Source organism: Triticum aestivum, chromosome 3A (assembly GCF_018294505.1).
Source record: "Triticum aestivum cultivar Chinese Spring chromosome 3A, IWGSC CS RefSeq v2.1, whole genome shotgun sequence".
Taxonomy (NCBI): Eukaryota; Viridiplantae; Streptophyta; class Magnoliopsida; order Poales; family Poaceae; genus Triticum; species Triticum aestivum.
Window position 1 is genome coordinate 748,737,410 of NC_057800.1, and position 18,212 is coordinate 748,755,621.

Below are 18,212 nucleotides of genomic sequence, written 5' to 3' on the forward strand. Positions count from 1 at the left end.
TAGGCGTATATATACCTTATATTGGAAGAAAAAACAATTAAAAAGGTCAAAAAGTTTATAACCTTTTTAGAATAAACTTGACTTTCTTTTGCACAACTATATAAATTTTCACAAAAAAACCAGTGTTGACTTCAGGGCAAAAAAACATATCTTGTGTTCCAAAATATTACTTAAGTTTAGTAAAAATATGCTTGCAACCACTTACGTTACAATTGTCTAGGTATTGTGTTGTCAATTTTATAAAATGTGATAAGAAACTATATCAATTAAAAATTTATGTGGACCATCTCCAAGGAAGAATTGTGCTTTTGTGAGTCAATTCGCTAGCTTTGAAGGTGAATTGACATTTCGTTCATCGTTTGACCTTGATTTATTTTCTACACTCCACATGTTGTGGTAAAAAATGAAAAGGTTTTCATAAATCTTGGTATGTACACTGCTTAGAAAATGAACAACGTCCGAGGAAGAATCTTCGTTTCGAGAGTGAATGCACCAGCTTTGAAGGGGAGTTCACATTTCCTTCATTGTTTGACCTTGACAATTTTACATAATCAACATAAATGCTTGCCGGGAACTTTGACAATTGCTCCCGGAGGAGGAGCATATGTAAGGTAATCCCGCTTTCCCTTGTTGCTATACTCTCTTATTTCATTTCTTTCCACCTACAGAGCCATATTATACTAGCTAGAGAAAGGATTCCATGCCCATGGTGGTAGCTACTATTATTGATGGTGTTTAGTGCATACATGTTTTGAATCTATGAATCAATGTACATGTAGAGTTTGGTAGCCCTCACCTTGATTATGTAGCAAATATTGAAAAGACGAATTTATTGTCAAAATTTGAACTCATAAACTCAATATATGTCTTAGAGCGTACTACGTGTGTCTGTGTCAAGAAGTGTTCCAAAAGTATTCTCCAATTAGTCTTAAAAACTAGCTAGCCATGCAAGTGCACGGGCTCTTGACTAGTTTTTATTAATTTAAATATATTATTTGATTTATTTATGAAATTCTGACAAAGATTCGCCAACGAATCCTTCCAAACACCTTATATACTCTGGAACTTTTGAATGGTTTTACATTTAATATTTTTAATCGTATGCTATAATTTTCTATTGAATCAAATATATGAGAAATAAGCAAGTACTCTAGAGACATCTATTCAAGTATTAATTTGAACAGTACATTATTAGGCTCTCTCCAAAGATGTCTAACTACCTAGAAAACAACCAAGCTGATATACATATACACCATGATTTATTGGAGTGTCACATATTAGTATGCGGAGGCATGCAACTTCTATTTAAATATTTTTGCTGCATCCAGGGTGCTTGGTTAAATAAAATGTTTTCTTCATAAGCAATTTTGAAAAACAAAAAACATATATTTTTAAGTTATTGAAAATATGCTTACAACCACTCATCTTAGAATTTTACAAACATGGTGTGGTCAAATTATATTAAGTGTGATATAAAACTATACAGAGTCGCTCGATTCATAAGTCTCATGCTCAATTGTCATTAATCTGACTAGGTCGCCATGAAATCATCTCAGATACTTCATTGCTCAAGAGATGTATAATTAGTTGGTTAAAGTTTGGGGATTAGAATTCAGTCTTTTTCCACTATATGTCTATAGAGAGATACCGTCAGAATAATATTGATAAGTTCACATTCTATTGTCTTCCTCGTTATCCCACAACTAAGAATTTACTTTCGTGACTAAATGGTCCCCTGCTCTGGTTCATCGGGGTGTCCTTCTGCTGAGGGGGTGAGCTCTTTGTGCAGGTGCAGGAGTTTGGCCAACAGGTTTGTGTGGCCAATATAAGCGTCAATTCAAAAGAGGAGATTGAAGACAATATAAGCATCAATTTGCTAGATGTGACAAACTATCTACCGAAAGGCTGTGCCCGCTGGGTCCATATTGGCTCGCTGACCAACGATCATTGAACGTTGACGGTCAAAGATGGCAAGCGGCTGGTCATATCTCTTGTAGATAGCATGTCTATCGGGTAGTCGTTTCATTGAGGGCGTCAGACGTATATATAAGTTTTCAGCGGGGTCATGGGTGCGCTTAAGTAAAAAAGGGTCATTTAGTCAAATAAATACGTAACCTCCTTTTGAAACAAGTGAAAAAGGTAAAACATTGCATGTGGCACCTTGCTCGGTTCAACACACCCATATTTTCCCCTAAATAACCCTTGATCCAAATGGGCTTGAAGTTGACAGTAATCTTAGCAGACTACACTAGCTACTCGGGGAAGGGGAAATGATGCTAATGGAAAAATTAATAAAGGAGCTGTGTGTCGTAGCAAGGCATTCGTTCAGCCTGTGCGCACGCTTTGATCTAGATATTTCTTTTTGATACACATTTTTCTTAAAATATTGCTGGTAGTACTAGTGTGATTGAGTTTTCTTCAGTCACTCATCAGTAGGTTCCGGCTGGTCGCTGCGCTGGCCGCAAAGGTGACGTGGTTGGTTGGAGATTTCTTGCTGCTGCTGCTGCTGCTGGGTTTCCTCACAGCAGGGGTGCAGCGGACGCCGTCCACCTCGTCGGCCGCCAGCTCCAGCTTATGACCACCACTACCCCTGCACGCATAGTTCAATTGAATCATCAGTCAGCCAGGACTCAAGAAGAAGCAATCTTGGTTGTTAGATGAGGAGCGTAGCTAGTATCTAGTCAGATTTGGTGACGCGTGTGCGTGGATGGGTCGAGCAACACAATCAATCTTGAGGAGGTCAAATTTGGTGTTTTGAACCTTTTATGAAAGTTAAGCCAGATCTGACCATGGTTCAAAAAAATTCAGGATCTGACCCTTTTTCTACCACCGGGGTCGATGGCAGTAGGGTATACTAGCCTACCATCGAGGCCTGCGGTAGGCAACTTATCCACATCAATGTAGTGCAGCCCTACCGCCGGTAGCCTTTGAAACCCTACCGCCAAGGTGCCCGGCGGTAGGTGGCATTTTCAAAGTTCTTTTTCTATTTTTCAATAATGTGGCAAATGAGATGGCAATATCTTGATTGTTTTTTCCTAAACTTAGCATGTTAAATTCACTTTTCGAGTTTCCGTAATTTGTTTTTTTTGGGGGATGTACAACACCTGATCAATTTTGAACGTGATGTTTTTATTTATTATGTACATCATGACATGTTTTGTGCTGTTTGCTGTATTAGCATGAGGTCTGTATCCATTTTAAAGTTGTGGCCAAAAAAAAAGGAGTTAATACCACTTCTAATACATAAACTTGTCCTGGTGGGAACAAGTTCATACAAGAATTAAAAAACCCCATAAAAGTAGTACACAAACTTTTGCTAGCGGAACATTTTAGTCCATTTCCGTCTATTCTGCCGGTGCACCGTCTCTGCTGTTATAACGTTCGCTGATATGGAACCGGCTCCATTTGTCAGTGTCGCACACAAAAGAATAAAATAGTACGCAGCCGGATTCGAAACGAAGACCTCATGCACTCAGTCTGCTTGCCAAAACTGCAACGCGCTAAACACTTCGACAAAAAACACTTGTTGTACAAATTGGAGCTGCAACCTTTATAATCTTTTATTCACGTACAGTTTACACTCATAATTTTTTCTTAAATACGAAGAGCTGTATTCTCCACTAAAGATACGTTCAGTGATCCATTTGAGTATGTATGCTTCACGTTTGAGCCAGGGTTTCTTGTACATGAGCCGGACCACGATGCCGCTGTTCACTAGCTTCGATATATGAACCACTGGCATATATTCAACGACCGAGACCAAATAACCGGGCCAGCTAACATAGCTATATTTCTGTGCTAGCAACATTGAGCAGATCCGTCATCCCGCCGATACAGTCACTATCCCACAACACAACACTGTCCCCTTCACAGGAGGCGAGGCAGACCGGGGATGATGTCAGTGGGAGGCAGAGAAACCCTGGTTTTGGGGTGGCGGCCACTGTAGGGAATCATTTTCTCATAATTCACCATAGTAACCATAAATCATTGGTTGTGTGCATCATTCGATGTAGAGGCACAATTGGGCCGCCTCTTCTTCCGGCGTGGCATCGAAGTAGCAGGGAGGCGCGCTCACCCACTCACGGACCTCGTCGGTCCACGATTAGGTCTCCTCCGGCCAAGAGGGGGGGGGGGACCGCTTGCACGTGAGAGTTGGATCGTGCTCCGGCTCCGGCTCGGCCTTGAGCTCGACGACGGGCGGCGGTGGCGGCACGAACAAGGGTGCCTAGACAGAGTCCCCCGCCGCAGACAAAAGGGCTTGCTCCATCCCATCCCAATGGTCGTCCTCCTTGAGTCGGCTCGTCTCCAGCGCGTGCTGCAGGGCCTCCTCGAGGGCGGCTTGGTACTCCGCCTCCGCCTCCTCTTCCTCCGGCTCTACCCTAAGGGGCGGCGGTGGAAACAAGGGGTTGATGTGGACGCTTCGCCGCCGTTGCTCCTCGTGTTCGAGGGCAAATCAGGCCTCCCAGTTGGGAGAGTCGGTGGCATACTCGGGCATTCACCGCTACGCTGGCGTGAGCTGCGCCTAGCGCCTGCGCACCTCCTCGTTGTGCGCCCGCTGTGACCGCAGAATCGCCGGCACCGGGATCTGTTACAGATCGAGGTGCCAGTGGCGCGACAGCGTCACGTCAGGGTAAGGCAACGACTGCCTGTACTCCTAGTGCCACCACGTTTGGTGCACCGGGATGTGCAGACGCTGCCGACCTGAGTGGGAACGCACCGGTGGTGGAGGGGGAGGGGGAGGAGGAGCACGGGAGGATGAGGCGCCGGGGGTGCCCTTGCCCTTGTCGCTGCCGGAGCTGATGCCGAAGAGGCCCATTGCTAGGGTTTAGGTTGTCGCCGGCGAGGAAGCATGAAGGGGGTGGTGGGGGCCAGATGTGGATGGAAGTGTATGAGGCCGCCCCCTTCCCCGCACACGTGGGTTAAGAAACAACGTTTTCACTGGCTGACTAGTGGACCCGGTGTCTGTGGTCGTCATAAATTAGATGACGGGCGGTAGTTGCGTGGCCGCCAAGTGGGACCGCGGCGGCCACCGATGGGACACGCGGCGCGTCCGCTTCGCGTCCGTGCCGATGCATTTCAGACGCAATTTTGGGCCAGAAATGGGTTCGTGCGGACGCGAAGCGAACGGTTTTTCGAAATGGGTCGGTGCGTTGGGCCGGTTTTTTTCCGCGACAACTCAAACGGACATGGGTTGCCCCGTTGGAGTTGCTCTTAGGCCCACAAAAAGTATTTGTATTAAATAGGAGTACATATTTCTTTTAGGTATACCGATCAGTGATCGGTTCAAGTGTTCTCGTGCCGTGCGCGACCAAAGACTATAAGATGTGCAGCTCTGTTTGAATTGACTCGCGCCTTATGTTGGGGTGGTTAGCGCGCTGCTAGTTGCAAGCTAACTTGTGCGCGAGGTCTGCGGTTCGAAACCCCTCAGCTCCCTATTTTGTTGTTTTGGCTTATTCTTTCTTTGTGACACTGACATACGGGCCCGGTTTCACGTCAACAACTGTAGAAGCACGTTATAACGGCAGGAGATGACGCACCGGCAGAATAGACGGAAATGGACTAAAATGTTCTGTTAGCAAAATTGTTGTACTACTTTTGTGGTGTTTTTTAGTTCTTGTATGAACTTGTTCCCACCAGGACAAGTTTATGTACTACAAGTGGTATTAACTCAAAAAAGAGATTGATTTGGCCTAAATTCTCTAGCGAACAATTTTGCTCCCTTATAAATCGTTCACATGGGATCGCCCTAGGGCAGGATCGCCGATTACTAGCGTCCTAGTTTTATAAGCGTCCTCGTGCTGCATGCGAGCAAGGGAGTAGGTCCAAGGTAGGATCGACAAGACAAGATGGGGTGGGGAATTGGGGATGGATGCAACCTCGTTTTGAAGTTTGAACAAATGAAAACACAAAGTCAAACACGCTGCTCGGTTCGGACACACATGCTACATACACCTTGATACAAGTGAGTTTGAATTCTACGCTAGCTACTCCGGGAATGGGGAAAATATAAAAAAGAAAGTGAGTCGATGCAAGAGCTCGTGCCGTAGCAAGACATTCGTTCGTTCAGTCTGCAGTGCACGCGCTTCGATCCACATTTTGATGCTAGACTGCTACTGTAGTAGTACTAGTATGTTTTGCAGAGTTTTGTTCGCTGAATTCAGTCAGTCCGTCCGTTGTCGGTAGTTTCCGGTTGGTCGCCGCGCCGGCTGCTAACGTGGACGTGGGTGGTCGGAGACTTCTTGCTGCTGCTGCCGCCGCTGGGTTTCCTCCCGGCCGGGATGCACCGGGCGCGGACGCCGTCCACCTCCTCCGCTGCCAGCTCCAGCTTGCAACTACCACTGGCAGCAGTGTTCATTGCAGATTCTCTGCCCCTGCACGCACAATTCAATTGAACCATTATTAGTCAGAACTCAGAAAGTAAGAAAGAAAGGAGCATAGCTATCTAGTCAGATTTGGTGACGTGTTCGTGGATAGATCGTGCAACGCAAGCAATCTCGAGGAATCGCTCCACTCACTCACGGACTGTGCAGCATCGTGCTCCTGCATCTGCTCTGCATGCCAAAGGACTTGGAATTGTGCCGCAGCCAGAGCAGAGCAACTACGGTAAAACAGATGAGCATGCAGCACATTCTTGGTTATCTTTCTGCATTTTACTGCTAAAACCTACATCTATCTATCTTCGCAGTACTCCAAAAGTAGCTTTTCAGTGCGAGGCTAGATCGCAAATTTTCTGAATTGTCTACGTCACAGACAGCCATTGGGTTGGGGGTCGAGCATCCAGCACCTAGCTAACACTAGCAGCAATCGCAGTTTGACAGAGACAACATGGCGCTAAGTATTGTTTGGGAGTTTGGATTCACAAAAAAGTAGCTTTCCAGTGTGAGGCTGGACTGGAGCACAAGTTTTCTGCATTGTCCCCCTCACCATGCACAATTAAGCTCGCTACTGCCAGCACACGGTAAGATAATCTCTCTTAAACAGGATTGAGCTCCTACCTGTCTGCATTGTACGACGACGAGCGCTTCAGTGCGCCCAGCTCGCCGACGCCGGCACGGTCGCCGCTCGCCGACTTCTTGGTCTCCACCAGGCTGCCGCTGAAGTACTCCCGCTCCATGCTTGCGCCGACGCCAATGCTGCCAGAGAACCCGTCTGCCGCCGTGCTGCTGCTCAGGTCCGACCGGCCGCGCGGGAGCCTACGCTCCGCCGTGTACCTCGCGCCGCCCGGGCCGGCGTCCCGCTTGGGGGCCGCGGGGATGGAGCCGCAGGAGATGAGCTGCATCAGCACCGCCGACGCGCGCATTCGCCCGCCCGCGATCACGCTCTGCTGCGCCAGCCCCGCATCCTCGTCCTCACGGCGAGCGCCGATGGCGTTCGAGGCGGCGGCCACGCGGACGTCGTTGTTGATGAGCGCCTCGAGCGTGTCGGGGCTGCTGGACGACGGCGGCGGCGAGATCTCGTCCGCGCCCAGCTCCGTCGTCGGCTCTTGCGGCGGCAAAGGCTCGGGGCCCCGGCGCCGGCCGCACCTGTCGTCCGTCTGCGTGGCCGCGTCCGCCCCGGCCCCGCCGCGCGCGGCGGCCACCCGGTACTCGCCGAGGTCGAAGGAGCTCCAGTTCTTGCGCCGGCCGTGGGCCCTGCTAACGGCCGCTGCGGGCATCTTCTTGGTAGTCTCGCTACCGGCCTGGCAGCTGGAGGAGGAGGAGGAGGAGGAGGAGCCGGCGGAGGCGTCGCGCGAGTAGGCGGGCGCCGGGAGGAGGCGGAGCAGCTCGGAGCCCTTGAGCACGTACTCGGCGCCGCTGGCGGGGTGGACGGGGTCGTCGGCGGTGAGGTCGTGCCAGACGTAGCCGGTCTTGTAGCTCCGCTTGGAGGACCAGGAGTACGCGTCCGCCATGCCGGCGCCCCGGAGCACGGCCAACCGGTCCAGCACATCTGAGTAAGCATTCGAGCACGGACAATGTCGTCAGTTCACCCTCCGAGACACAGGCAGAGCGAGAGTGAAAGAAACAGAGGAGAGTTGGTACCGCGGAGGCAGAGGCCGTCCTGGGGGCTGGAGACGGGGACCTCCATGAAGTGCGGGTGGTCGAGCTGGCCGTTGCGCGAGAGGTAGTAGACGACGGGCACCTTGGTGGGCGGCGCGGCGTGAGCGTGACCATGACGCCTGGTGGTGGCGGAGGTGGTCTTGGGCGGCGGCTCGGTCCAGACGACGGTGCGCTCGGGGCTCGCCCACCGCCCACGGGAGCTCGCCATCCCCTCGCCTCGCTGAAGCTCCCGACCGCGCGCCGGAGCAGCTAGCTTGCAGCGGAGCGGAGTAGTGGTAGCAAGTGAGACCGTGAGAGCGTGTGCGTGACACAAATGGCGAGTGGCGTGCCGTGTAGTGGAAGGAGAGGAGAGGAGAATGTCTACGTCACAAGTGTCGGGGTGTCGTCGCCTCCATTTTTATAGGGGGGTGATGACGCCGTGTGGGCAATGGCGATGGCAATGCGTGGGCGGCGGGGTGGGTTCAAACCGGAGTGAGGAACGGGGAAGGGAAAGCTCGTGACTGATGGACTGCTACTGCTACGGACTGATAGAAGATGGAGGTGGAGTGGAAATTCGGCGGTGAGGGTGGAGACACGGGGGCGGGGACAAAGGCCGGTGAGGTCACGCGAATCACAGTCGGCCACGCCGCGGCCCAAATGACCATCGTGCCCATGCTACCTCTGACGTCTGTGTGAGTGTGAGTGTGAGTGTGAGTGTGAGTGTGCGTGCCTCTCCCTGAGCGGCGGCCTTCAATTCAGTAGACTACTGTTTCGCCCTGTCCTCTCCGTCAAGCAAAAACAATGGAGTGGTCGTACGTAGTACGTTGCGTACGTGCCCGGGTGAGTTGACTAGCACTACTTAGCTACGACTCCTACCACCTAGGAGTATGACCTATCCCGTCCTGTCTCCTCACGCTTTCACGTAGCTAGGTGCAACCGTGCAAGCAAGCAAGTGAGCACGCAACGTACGGGTACGGGTCAACTCCGTGCGCCGGTGCATGTTAATTTTAAATTCAAATTCCTCCCTTGATCTCAGGGCAACTCCAACGCACCATCTCAAATGGACGTCCGTTTTATCTATATTTTGTTTATTTAGGATAGCAATGCGTCGGCTCCGTCCAGATTTCCGGATGCGCCGCCCGTATTTCGGCTGTCCGGCTGCATGCAAATTTTTCAAAGCAACAAAAATATAGCTAATGACAACGGTCATGGTTCACGCCGGCCGGCAACAAAGCCAGCAGCCTACAGAATGGTCATCCCCTAATTTCATGCCGGCAACAAAAAGCCAGTGACCTGCACACTAATCTGCCTTCAAAATGAACAAATTTTTGACACCGACAATAAAAAAGCCAGCGGCCGGCACACTAGCCAGGCTCCAAAATGAACAAGTTTTTGACGCCGACAACAAAGCCAGCGGCCGGCACACTAGCCAGCCTCCAAAATGAACGGCCATAGTCCATGACCGAGGTCTCACCTAGTTCAGGCCGTCTTGGGCGGACATCCCCTTCTGCCGGTTCGCGAACCAAGTATTTCTCTGCGGTGACATTTTCGTCTTTGTCGATGCTCATGATAGCGAGTGCCACCTCTTTTGCTTTGGTGTCGGCATCGGTGCCCTCGATCTCGAGCTTCTTCAATTGAACGCCCTCCTCCATGTCAAGCTTCCTCCCTCCTCCATGTCAAGCTTCTTCGTTTGGAGCTCTAGGTATATCTCCATTTGCTCCTTCTTCCCATTTCTCCTCCTCTCGTCCCTCACTTTCTTTTGACTCATCACGCCTTCCAAAGTTGCTTGCAAGGCCATGGACGACGCATCACGCTTGTCCTCGGCTTTCGAGTTGGTCTTGCCCCTCGGCCTCTTGAGCAAGTCTCCTCCTCAGCCACGGCCGCCTTCCCTCCTTTCTTCTTAAGAGCAGCATATTGGTCTTTGAACTTGGGACAATCTTTGATGAGCGACAAACAATGCGTGAGAGTAAATGGCGTGTTCTTGTGTCGGGCCTTGAAGGCTTCCAAAGATGAGAATGCCCACACAATCAAATATGATGACGCAAATGTAATAGAGAATGACACAAAATGCACCAAGCATAAACATGGCATGCAATTGAAAAAACGAGAGGTTCATACCAAGTGACCAACGCCTAGGCCGCTCATGGGATGGGCTTGGATGCTCTCAAGCGCGGCACAACACTTGTTGTATTCTTGTTGAATGAACCCTCATATCTTTTGGATTGAGTTGATGCAGCGGGTGCTCGCAAACTTGTAGGGGACAAACTTCCTTCGCCCATGAAAAGGTTTTGTGAACTCTCGTACAAAAGACATATCCTTTTAGCTCGGCACCTTTCGTGGGATCTTGGCCTATCTCCATCCAACTCTCGCAAATGAAAGTGTCCTCCTCTTGGGTGTATGATCCCGTGCGAATACTTTGCCTCCTCTCCTCTATGCGTCAGCCCTTTGGGTGAGCTCATCGATAAAAACCAGTGGATCCTCCACAATGCCGACCTCTTCTTCCTCATCTTCGCAATACATGTCATCATCTGCATGCCATGATTTGCCATGGCCGTCGATCTCATCTTCATCATGGCCACCGAATAGGTCGTCACCATACTGGTCGCAGTCGTCCTGGCTTTCCGTCGCATCGGGATCGAAAGCATGGCCTTGGCAGTTGACATGGAAGGCCTCACCACAAACCTCGAAGATGACATTCTCCATGAATGCGGCGTAGTCAGGGTCGTCAACCGTCGTCGTCGACAGTGGCATTTCATCGAATAGCTTGCGAGCGTCAGCAAGGTTGGCTGTAGGAATCGACCGGGGCTGCTTCCTTTGCGCCAGTCAGGCGGCTGACCAACGCCACTGTACCCCGGTGTCACATTGAGGTCGATGAAACCCGTGGCTGGGATGGCGGGGGTGGCCGGCACGACCACGCTGCCGTCCGTCGACGTGGAGAACCGGGTCTGGCCATGGCCATGCAGCGGTGGCGGACAATACCCGGGCGTCTCCAGTGTGACGAACAATCTCGGGGACCGGTACTGCAGAGGACGAATAGTCGACGAGTCTGTGCTAGCCGCGGCCATGGCAACAACCGAGAGAATGGCCGGCAGGGGTCGGCACACCCCTAACATGAGGAGGGTGTGTGCCCTGGCGATGATGGACTCCTTGTCATCGACGTCGGCTTGGTGTAGCGCGGCTGCTTTGGCGGCGAAGCCGGGAGCGGGTTTCTTCTTCGCCTCCCTTGTCCGTCGGTTCCTCCTCTTGGCCGATTCAGCGTCGAGCTCGGCAAGCTCCGCCAGCGTGAGTTCTGACCGTAGGACCCTTCTTCTTCGCCACGGGGCGCACGGATGCAGCCAGGTCGCTGGGATTCTTCGAGGCGTCGTCCGTGGAGGAGCGAGGGGAGGGGGTGCGGGAGGATTTTGGGTGAAATGGAGGGAAGTGTTTCCCCCACGGACGGGGCAGGGGAGGACAAGGGTGTGTGTCCCGCCCGTCCGTGCCGTGTCCGTTTTGACGCAAGCATGGTCGAAAATGGATCGAAGGCGAACCGAAACTGAACATTTGTCTGTTTACTCTCATGTGTTAGGGCGCATTTTGTGTCCGTTTATCTCTAAACGGCCGCAGCCGCAGCATTTAGGTCGTGAGTTGGGGTTGCCCTCGTCTCATACAAAAAGCTCGGAGTACATTTTGTTGGCGCGGCCAAGCTAGGTTACACTATACGGAGGGGCAGAATAGCCATTTCGTGTCACAGGCAATTAGGTGCGGAGGCCTGTCACTTGTTTTTGTCTTCTCTCCGTCTGTGAGCGAGTACTAGCCCTGAGTAACTAATGATACTGTGCAGAAAAGTAGCTGGAGTGGCAGCACTCTCTCTCTCTCACTCACTGCCACGGCACAGTGAGGAAGATGTGGATTAGTACTGCTGTTGCTGCTAGTTTGAAACATGGCGCCGCGCGCGCACATGCACATGCGATGCGCGGTTTGACTTGTTGATCACCCAAATCCACCAAACCGCGCTCCCTGCTTGCAATATTGTACGTACTACGAGTAATTATTACCGCGACGGGCGATCTGAACGCGTCACCTGTATTTGTCTTTTCGCTTTATGCTGCCTGCCTACATTGGACTGTACCCGCTGACACCAATTAAGTACTGCATGCCATTAGCTAGCACATATACATACAGTAACCCCGCTGTAACTGTGTAACAGTCGACCAAACACCGGGCTGAAAGCGGGTGTAATAAGGTAACATAAGCAGTAGTTGAAGGAAAAAGAGGAGAAGCGCATTTAGTTAGAGCAAGTATAAAAGGATGCTGAGTTAAAATAGAGAGAAGAAAAGAGAGAAGGTAAGTGGGTTGTAGACTTACAGCCGGCTGTACCACAAGCTCCAAGATATTTTGTGAGAGTGGAATGTGGGTCATATGTTGATAAAGTAGTACTTTCTTATAGCTAACTATTATACGGGGCTGTTTGGTTCCTAGCGACACCTTACCACACTTTGCCACACCTAATCTTATGCAACTTTGACCAAATTAGATGGTGTTTGGTTCTAGCCACATCTAAGACAATAATTTTTTTTATGAGTAATGAATCCCACATGTCATAGATAAAAGGAGTGTGACAACATTTCCTTAGGCAAGCCAAAGTATGGCTAACAATTTGGGCAACTCAACTAAAACAAGTGTGGCAAAAATCATGTGGCAATATACGGCAAAAATAGTGACAATTTGACTATTACGTTGGCTATAGATGACACGGCAACATGATATGGCCAGCAACTGATTGTATTATTAACCATGCTCTTGAGCAAGTATAATAGGATGACGTAGACGGGCTGCAAGACTTTAACTATACATATTGGTTGTTATATTAGCTATAGATGACATGGCACCATGAATTGGCTATATTATTAACCATGCTTAGTAGCCTGTTGCGACACGAATTAAAACAGGACAACTCGGCAGGTCCATAAAGTCTGTGAGGTGGAAGTCCGTGTGCGTAGCATTTTTGCAACACGAGCCTCAAGACTGTTTGTGAGGTTGTAAAGTGGACTAACTATTTATAAAGTACTTCCTCAGTCTCATAATATAGGATGTTTTTGCAAAACATTGCTTACGAAAACGTCTTATATTATGGGACGGAGAAAGCACTACACAATTAAAATATATTATTATACATATTGGTTGTAGATGACATGACAATTTTTTATAACTGATTGTTGACTCTACTATTAACCATGCTCTGAGCCAGTGGAGGAGCGTACGTTGACTCTAGTCAATTTAAGGCCGGGGTCCGTCTGGGGAGCATAGTCTGAAAGCACGCGTTACGCCTACCACCCAGGTCAGAGATGCTGGCTACGTACGCGACCTCTCGCCTCGGCCGCTCGCGTTCGCTGCCGGTCCCGGGACGCCACATGCATCCACCATGTCCATGCGTGTGTGGCCCGGAGGTGGGTTACTTAATTATTTTGGCAATGCTTGCATGGCTCCTAGCCGTTAGTTAATCATATAATCGTGCCGCATGCAGCGTGTGAACCGATGGGCTTATCCGTGCTGCAGCTGAGAGTCCAACTTGTGCTGGCTGACACAGTGACACCTGGGCCGGGTACTATGCTTATGTACGCTGCTGCTGCTGTGCTTTGCTGAAGGGATGATGGATGGTGATCAATCGAGCGGAGGCGAAGCACAGCATCGATCGATGGATCGAGCAGCGGCACATGCACATGGCGAGATGGATCGATGGATCGACTGTCGAGATTGTTCGCTTGCATCTACGGACCATCGTCATCGTCTCGTCGACCGGCCGACTCAAACCGACAGACCACATGGCGCCACTGCCGGTGCTCCGTTTCCTCCGGCTTTAGCAGATGCCAGAGTTCGCCATACCGCCTTTACCAAATGCTTTTCTAGGCCCCTGGCTCCCTGGAGCATTTTATTTTTTTAATAGAAATCCTCTTCTGCTTCTGAGCTAAAATAAGCTCAGGATGAACAGTAAAATACAGAAAAAAAATGTTAGGAAAAGGGCCAACGACGCAAAATCGCATTCAATTGGGAGCTCCAGTGTATCAGCAAAATGCTTGGCTCCGTGGGCAACGACACATGTAAAATACTAGGCTCCATGGTGCCTAGTCTCTAATACCTCGCATTCAATTTAGAGCTCCAACCAATATATCCTGCGTGTAACACACAGGATAGCGAGCAAGCACACACTACACTGTGCACCTTGATAAATGGGTCGACGACCCATGTAAGGCCAACTCCACCGCGCGATCCTATTCTGTCAGGCCCCGTTCGTTTGGGGTAAAACGGACAAACGAGGCAGCCCAGCGCGCGGAAGCAAACAGACTTTTGTCCGTTTTGTGTCCGCTTTCGACCCATCCGCGGCCCAAGTTTGTGCCGCTTTTGGGGCGAAACGGACACCACGCGGACGCGCGGGTCGTCTGCACGTGTCCTCCCCTGGCCCCCCCGTCGGTGGCATAGGGCGGGCCTATTTCTATCCGCCCCCTCCCTCCCTCTGGCCGCACCCCCTCCACTCTTTCCCTCGCTGCCGCTGCCATTCCAGCCGTGCAGTTCGGACGCGAGCTCGCTCAGCCCCTTCCCCTCGGCGCCGCCGAGCTACCCAACCACGGCCACCTGGCTTGCGCACCCGCCGGCCAGATTTGGGGAGGATCCGGTCGGTCTTGAGCTCGGCCGGCTGTGGGAGGCCGGGCCGCGCCATGGACTGGCCGGGCACCTCGCCGGAAGGCCCTGGCAGGGCCGCAAGGCCACATGCAGGCAGTGGCTCCTCCTCTAGCCGCTCGGATCTGCACCTCGGTGGTCCGCCGACAGATACACGAATGGCGGTCGGCCGGGCTCGGTGCTTGCCCAAAAGCTCGCCGGCGCACCGTTGCAACTCCACTAGTAGAAAAGGGGGCAACGGTCCAGGCCGGGTCAGCCCATTAGTCCCGGTTCAGTCCAGAACCGGGACCAATGGGGGCATTGGACCCGGTTCGTGAGCCCAGGGGGCCGGCCGGGCCACGTGGGCCATTGGTCCCGGTTCATCTGGACCTTTTGGTCCCGGTTGGTGGGACGAACCGGGACCAATGGGCCTCGCTCCTGGCCCACCACCATTGGTCCTGGTTGGTGGCTTGAACCGGGACCAAAGGCTCCCCTTTAGTCCCGGTTCATGCCACCAACCGGGACCAATGAGGTGCCTATATATACCCCCTCGCGTAAGAGCAGAGCACACTGCTCTGTTTTTTTCTGGCCGAGGGGGAGAGGGCTTGGTGGTGCTCTAGCTCACCTCCTATGCACACAAGGTGTTCGATGGAATGCCCGAGCCACACTACTTAAGCTTTCTCCTCTCCAAGCTCGACCTCCAAGCTCCATTTTCCTTAATATTTGTCTAGGTTTAGCGGTCCGTCACGCCCCGTCCCCGTCTTCACCGCCGTCGATCACCCGCGCCGAGCTCATCGCCGGCACCACCGTGGTGAGCCTCTTGTTCTTATCTTCTTTCTGAAAGGAAAAATATTCTTACTTGTATGTTTACATAGATACTTGTATTATTTTCTTACTTTTATTATTGCATCTTATATAGTGCGATGGTTTTGGTATCCGCCCCCGTCGGCCCTCGTCCTGTCTATGATTCGGATGTGGTATATATATTATCTTTATAACTATTGGTTCATTTATTGTTTATGAAAATTATGCCGACCAACGTGACATAGATTTTATTTATGTAGGATGTATGTGAATCGGAAATGCCAACCGACCCTATTGTCGAGAGGTTAAATTTAGTTGAAGAAGAAAACAATTTGTTGAAGGAAAAAATAAAAAAAATTGAGGAGGAGAAGATGATATTGGAGTTGCATGTTGCGGATGTCGTCGATGATCACAAGATCAAGATGGATGCAATGCGCTTGAAGATTAGAAAGATTAGAAAATATGCCATTCATACCGAGGCTTGGTATCATTATGCCGTTGGATCAATTGTTACCTTGGTTGCGATTATGATCGCATTTGTTTTCGCATTGAAATGTTTTACATAGTTTCAATGTATGGTTTAATTAATTAGATGCTCTGGAGAGCTATATGTTGTTAGATGAGAACTATGTATGTACTTTGGTTTTAATGTGATGATGAACTTCTATTAATTTGGACACTTAATTATATATAATGCACGCAGATGAACCGGCAATGGATGTACGGTGACAGACACACCTCCGAGTACATTAAGGGCGTGCATGAGTTTCTCGATGCGGCTGAGGCAAACAAGCAGAATGGTTTTATGTGTTGTCTATGCACTGAATGTGGGAATACGAGGTCTTACTCTAACCGGAAAATCCTTCACTCCCACCTGCTTTACAAGGGTTTCATGCCACACTATAATGTTTGGACGAGGCACGAAGAAATAGGGGTTATGATGAAAGACGGCGAAGAACAAGAGTACGATGACAACTATGTGCCTCCTGAATACGGTGATGCTGCAACGGGGGGAGCTGGTGAAGATCAAGAGGAACCAGACGATGTGCCCAATGATGCTGCAACGGGTGAAGCTGCTGAAGATCAAGAGGAACCAGACGATGTGCCCGATGATGATGATCTCCGCCGGGTCATTGTCGATGCAAGGACGCAATGCGAAAGTCAAAAGGAGAAGCTGAAGTTCGATCGCATGTTAGAGGATCACAAAAAAGGGTTGTACCCCAATTGCGAAGATGGCAACACAAAGCTCGGTACCATACTGGAATTGCTGCAGTGGAAGGCAGAGAATGCTGTGGCTGACAAAGGATTTGAGAAGCTACTGAAAATATTGAAGAAGAAGCTTCCAAAGGATAACGAATTGCCCGACAGTACATACGCAGCAAAGAAGGTCGTATGCCCTCTAGGATTGGAGGTGGAGAAGATACATGCATGCCCTAATGACTGCATCCTCTACCGCGGTGCATACAAGGATCTGAACGCATGCCCGGTATGCGGTGCATTGCGGTATAAGATCAGACGAGATGACCCTGGTGATGTTGACGGCGAGCCCCCCAGGAAGAGGGTTCCTGCGAAGGTGATGTGGTATGCTCCTATAATACCACGGTTGAAACGTCTGTTCAGAAACGAAGAGCATGCCAAGTTGATGCGATGGCACAGTGAGGACCGAAGAAAGACGGGAAGTTGAGAGCACCCGCTGACGGGTCGCAGTGGAGAAAAATCAAGAGAAAGTACTGGGATGAGTTTGCAAAGGACCCAAGGAATGTATGGTTTGCTTTAAGCGCGGATGGCATTAATCCTTTCAGGGAGCAGAGCAGCAATCACAGCACCTGGCCCGTGACTCTATGTATGTATAACCTTCCTCCTTGGATGTGCATGAAGCGGAAGTTCATTATGATGCCAGTTCTCATCCAAGGCCCTAAGCAACCCGGCAACGACATTGATGTGTACCTAAGGCCATTAGTTGAAGAACTTTTACAGCTGTGGAATGGAAACGGTGTACGTACGTGGGATGAGCACAGACAGGAGGAATTTAACCTAAAGGCGTTGCTGTTCGTGACCATCAACGATTGGCCCGCTCTCAGTAACCTTTCAGGACAGACAAACAAAGGATACCACGCATGCACGCATTGTTTAGATGACACTGAAAGTATATACCTGGACAAATGCAGGAATAATGTGTACCTGGGCCATCGTCGATTTCTTCCGACCAACCATCAATGTCGAAAGAAAGGCAAGCATTTCAAAGGCGAGGCAGATCACCGGAAGAAGCCCGCCATGCGTACCGGTGATCACGTACTTGCTATGGTCAATGATTTACACGTAATCTTTGGAAAGGGTCCCGGCGGACTAGCTGTTCCGAATGACGCTGAGGGACACACACCCATGTGGAAGAAGAAATCTATATTTTGGGACCTACCCTACTGGAAAGACCTAGAGGTCCGCTCTTCAATCGACGTGATGCACGTGACGAAGAACCTTTGCGTGAACCTGCTAGGCTTCTTGGGCGTGTATGGGAAGACAAAAGATACACCTGAGGCACGGGAGGACCTGCAACGTTTGCACGAAAAAGACGGCATGCCTCCGAAGCAGTATAAAGGTCCTGCCAGCTACGCTCTTACGAAAGAAGAGAAAGAAATCTTCTTTGAATGCCTGCTCAGTATGAAGGTCACGACTGGCTTCTCGTCGAATATAAAGGGAATAATAAATATGCCAGAGAAAAAGTTTCAGAACCTAAAGTCTCATGACTGCCACGTGATTATG

At 50.3% G+C, this 18,212-nt stretch overlaps 1 protein-coding gene across 1 annotated transcript; it reads right to left on the minus strand.

The window, feature by feature from the left end:
* Window positions 1-5,866: 5,866 nt before the first annotated feature.
* On the minus strand, window positions 5,867-8,543 carry LOC123063736 (protein SOSEKI 5). Its single transcript, XM_044487644.1, has 3 exons — window positions 8,019-8,543; window positions 6,996-7,926; window positions 5,867-6,371 (listed from the first exon to the last, which is right to left on the minus strand). The coding sequence occupies exons 1-3, from the start codon at window positions 8,242-8,244 to the stop codon at window positions 6,158-6,160; spliced, it is 1,371 nt and encodes a 456-aa protein (XP_044343579.1). The 5' UTR covers window positions 8,245-8,543; the 3' UTR covers window positions 5,867-6,157.
* Between the last annotated feature and the right edge of the window lie 9,669 nt (window positions 8,544-18,212).

Coding starts and splice junctions, on each gene's coding strand:
- LOC123063736 (XM_044487644.1), bottom strand. CDS start 8,244: ATGGCGAGCTCCCGTGGGCGGTGGGCGAGCCCCGAGCGCACCGTCGTC. Junction 7,927..8,018: donor GGACGGCCTCTGCCTCCGCG/GTACCAACTCTC, acceptor ATGCTTACTCAG/ATGTGCTGGACCGGTTGGCC. Junction 6,372..6,995: donor TCGTCGTACAATGCAGACAG/GTAGGAGCTCAA, acceptor TTGTGCGTGCAG/GGGCAGAGAATCTGCAATGA.